Source organism: Propithecus coquereli, unplaced genomic scaffold (assembly GCF_000956105.1).
Source record: "Propithecus coquereli isolate 6110/MARCELLA unplaced genomic scaffold, Pcoq_1.0 Scaffold701, whole genome shotgun sequence".
Lineage (NCBI taxonomy): Eukaryota > Metazoa > Chordata > Mammalia > Primates > Indriidae > Propithecus > Propithecus coquereli.
This window is the reverse complement of record NW_012153075.1, coordinates 306,270-310,298: the sequence shown is the minus strand read 5'-3', so window position 1 is coordinate 310,298 and position 4,029 is coordinate 306,270. Positions and strand designations below refer to the sequence as shown.

Below are 4,029 nucleotides of genomic sequence, written 5' to 3'. Positions count from 1 at the left end.
CCCCCGTCTCTGTCTCTCCTTCCCCTGCCCCCTCTGTCTCTCATTTTTCCTTTTTTCCACCCCCTGGTAAATCCCTTGGCTCTTCTCATTCTACCTCCTATCACTTGACATTAGTCAGGTCTGAGCCGCCAGCAGCAGCCTTAATAATATACACGTTTTATGTAGTACAGCTTTACTCCTTTTTCTCCTCGGCGTATGTGGATTTGAGTTCTTGTGTGTCCTTCACAGGAAGGGCCAGAGGGCTCACGTTTGCCTCTGCACTATAGGGAGAGCCCACTCATGGCAAAAACATGCTATGGCAACTCCTTAACTTGTTTGCCTACAGCCGTACAGCACCCCACATTGGCTTCTAATTCATTCTTCATGTTGCTGCCAGAGGGGCCTTTTAAAGGCAAAGCCGCCATGTGACTCTCCTACTTAGAAATCTTCGGAGCCTTTCCAGGATTGTCTAAGTCCTGAGGGTGGTGTTCCGGCAGTACACACACAGCCTGGTGGGTGCCCCTCCTTCCCTCTTTCACACTTCTCTACAGTTCTTCCCTCTGGTTCTGTAGGGCTCAGGTTCACACTGGCCTCTGTCATTTCTTCAGACATACTGGGGTCCTCATGGCTTTGCACATACTGTTCCCTCCACCCTTCCCTGCTCACCTCAGTGGTTTGGCATAACAAGTATTTCTCCCAGATTCGGTGCACATGTTCTTTTGGCAGCTCTGTACGCCACTGTGGTGTTCGACGTGCTCATAATTTACTAATCCTTTGTGCCATTGTATGCGCGTGTGCGCACACACCCCAGTTCTAAAAGGGCAGGGGCTGTGTCGTGTATGCGTTGTGTCACCAGCATGGTGCCTGGTGCTCGTGTTTCTTGAATGAATGAGTGAAACCAGTAAAGGGAGAAGGCCAATGTGGATACCTTTGCCTGGGAGATACTTAGAATTTAATTCGCAAAATGTCAAGCTTTTGAAGCTCCCTGAGCATCTTTTAATGGATGGGTTCCAGGGCAGGACTAGAACTAAGAATTGAGATACTAGTACTGCTGCCTACTGTAGGGCAGCACTGAATGGCACTGCCAGATTTAAAGGAAAACTTTGGGTACACACATGGACTTGTGCTTGGGTGGATATGAGGCAGCAGTTCACCCATTTGTTCAATAAAATCTTAGACCCAGCAACACACTGAGCGTTCTGCTAGTGGAATTAGTCACATAGGCCTGAGTTCCTAGTTTGGTCGGGGGGAGATGTGAACCTGTTGGCCAGCAGTTAAACTGCAGTGTGGCCAGTGCTGTTGGGAGTCCGTGGACTACAGGCCTGCTGGTGCCAGAGATGGGCTCATGGAGGAGGTTCGCTGTGAGGAATCACGAGGTGAGTTGTAGGAAAGAGGGCAGTGAGGCAGGAGGAGCTGGTCGTGCTCAGGCACGGAGTGTGAAGGTGTTGGTGTGTTGGGGAAGCAGAGGTACCACGGCGTGTGTGGGAGCAGGCAGTGGAGACGTTGATTCTGTGGCAATGGAGAGCCCCTGGGGGAGGGGCGTGTCATCAGAGGGATCTGAGAGCCACTGAGGTGGCTGTGAGGGGGGGGCAGTAGCTTGGAAGGGGAAGATCTGGAAACAGACTAGGTAAGAAGTTGGTGTTAGCCAGGTGAAGGGGGCCTGTTCGTTTTTAGTTTTCGAGGTTCAATATATTATGTATGCAGTTTCTACCAAAAACTTGGTTTTAGAATCATTTGGCTAAGGGACCTAATTTCACATTTGTTCTGTAGTTTGGTTGATAAGGACTTGGGGTCCTTGTTCTTTAGCCTGCTGTTCAGAGCACAAGATCTAAATGTTTGGGTTCATAAGTAAAGTATGCCATGTAAGTTTTGTACCACTGATCTGCCGTCTACTAATCCTGAGCTAATTGTAGCATATGGAGAGAGACTTTCTAGCTTAACTGAGGATGCCTAGTGATGAACAATATTTACTTCTGCTTTTATCTGTCTTTTTCTTCAAAGGTTAGTTAAAATATATTTCACAAAGGAAGGCTGTTACTATCCTGACTTTGAACTTTTACCTAGAATTTTGCTATGTATAGGTGCGCTCACTTTGCTAATTTGCAATTTGTTCTGTGATTTTTGTAACTTATTTTTATCTGAAGAGTGAAATAATCCCTACCCTTCAGGGCTTTTGTGAGGATGAGATGCCGCATAAGTGCTAAGCATAGCGCCTGACACAGTGGGCCTTTGCCTTCCCTGGTGGGTCGTGAGCCCCTGGGGTACTGGTGGGCAATAGGGACCTGCTCGACACCCTGTAACTAGGGAGCAACGTAAGTCAGGACCTCTGAGCCAGCCCTTGAAACAAGTTCGTTCTAGATGGAGATTATGCAGCACAGAGCACTGTTACCCTGAGAAGAGGATGTCGGACTTAGAGCAGATTCTTTAGTACCTAAATTTCTTAGGTAAACAGAGTCCTGTGTAACAGCCTGCCGTGGGATGGTTACCATGAGCAAAATAACTCGGTGTGGATCACTGCCCAATGTCCTTGGCACCAAGCTCAACTGCTACAAATCCCAACCTCTTAAAATTGAAAACAAAACAAAACAGGTTTTCTGAGTCTAGAATAGCTGAAGTATTTTGCATGAAAAAAGCACTCTGTCCGGTGTTGCTTCCTGATTTATTTCACCCCTTGCTTCCTTTAGTGCTTCAGACAACATCCCGAAAGCAGATGAGATCCGGACCCTGGTCAAGGACATGTGGGACACTCGCATAGCCAAACTGCGAGTGTCCGCTGACAGCTTTGTGAGACAGCAGGAGGCGCACGCCGAGGTGGGTGCACATCTCGCCTTCCCTCTGGCATCCGCCTCGCCTGGGTGCCAGCGGGCAGGGCTCGGATGCCGCGGAAGAATTTCACGTGGCATCCTGCCTGCTGAGGCTGTTGTAAGCAAGGACTACTAGCTGTGCTTTAAAAACAAAAAACATCGGTTTCTTAATTTTATTCAGCGGAGTTTATCTTTTTCTCAAAATCAAAAACTTCTTGGTGAACTTGGTCTGTTTTCTTTTGTTTTAGCTGGATAACTTGACCTTGATGGAGATCAATACCAGCGGGGCTTTTCTCACACGGGCGCTCAATCACATGTACAAACTCCGCACAAACCTGCAACCTTCTGAGGGTGCCCAGTCTCAGGACTTCTAGAGAGAAGCTTGTGATTCGTACAGGTCTGGCGGCCGGCGGCTTGCTGGGGGACAGGACAGAGGTACTCGTGGTTCTGGAGCTCAAGAAACACTTTTGACCGTATGAAAAACATGTGTGATGGTGCAGGGAATACACTGGTAACAGTGTTGGTGAAACAAGTCTGTGATTAGTCCTCATCTCGGCTCCCAGAATATTCTTTAATTCCGCATCTATTTCTAGAAGCCAGCTTTTCTTTCGTGGAAGAGAGAAAAGGTGTAGGCAAATAAGTTATTCTCCCTTGCAGAACTGTCACGCATGGGCGAGTGTTCAGTGACTGTTAGGTGTAGATACAGTGAGAGCGGTGATGTACCGACAGCTTTTTTCCCCCTTCTTGATCCTGATTTCTTGGGCTAAATTTAGACTCCTACAGAGGTTTCTCAGAGGATGGCAGATGGAGCAGCTAGTGATGCTGACCAGTGCTTATCCTCTAAGCTCCAATCCACAATAAAAATGGAACAAGCCCAATCTGACTTTGTTGGGTTTTTGTCCTGTATAACTACCAAGTAAAAGGGCTGAGCCCTGCAGCTAAGATAATTTGATTACCAAGGTGTGTGGCAGCCAATTGGAAACTGCAGAGAGGAGCACTGTGTCCTGCTCTGTGGCGACTATGGCTAAGGCTTAATGGGTTGCTTGTCAAGAGGAAAGTCAGGGAGAAACTAATCCAGCGTATTAAACATGTGAGTGAAGCTTAAGACGCAACACTAACGGTCTGACTCTTCCTAATGTTGTTCTTGGTGGGTTTAGGGGAAGGACTCTGTTGTAGGTAGCAGTGGCTCAGGGGAAATTATTTTTTTCCTAAGAGAAAATGACTATTCAAGTGTGGCATTTTCGAG

The 4,029-nt window shown here is 47.6% G+C and overlaps 1 protein-coding gene across 1 annotated transcript in view; it reads left to right on the top strand.

The window, feature by feature from the left end:
• GINS2 (GINS complex subunit 2 (Psf2 homolog)) overlaps positions 1-3,183 on the top strand; it is an 8,753-nt gene extending 5,570 nt beyond the window's left edge. The window contains exons 4-5 of the mRNA XM_012661264.1: positions 2,664-2,790; positions 3,032-3,183. Of these exons, the coding sequence (XP_012516718.1) occupies positions 2,664-2,790; positions 3,032-3,157 (253 nt within the window). The 3' untranslated portion in view covers positions 3,158-3,183. The remainder of the gene's footprint in view (positions 1-2,663; positions 2,791-3,031) is intronic.
• Positions 3,184-4,029: the final 846 nt, after the last annotated feature.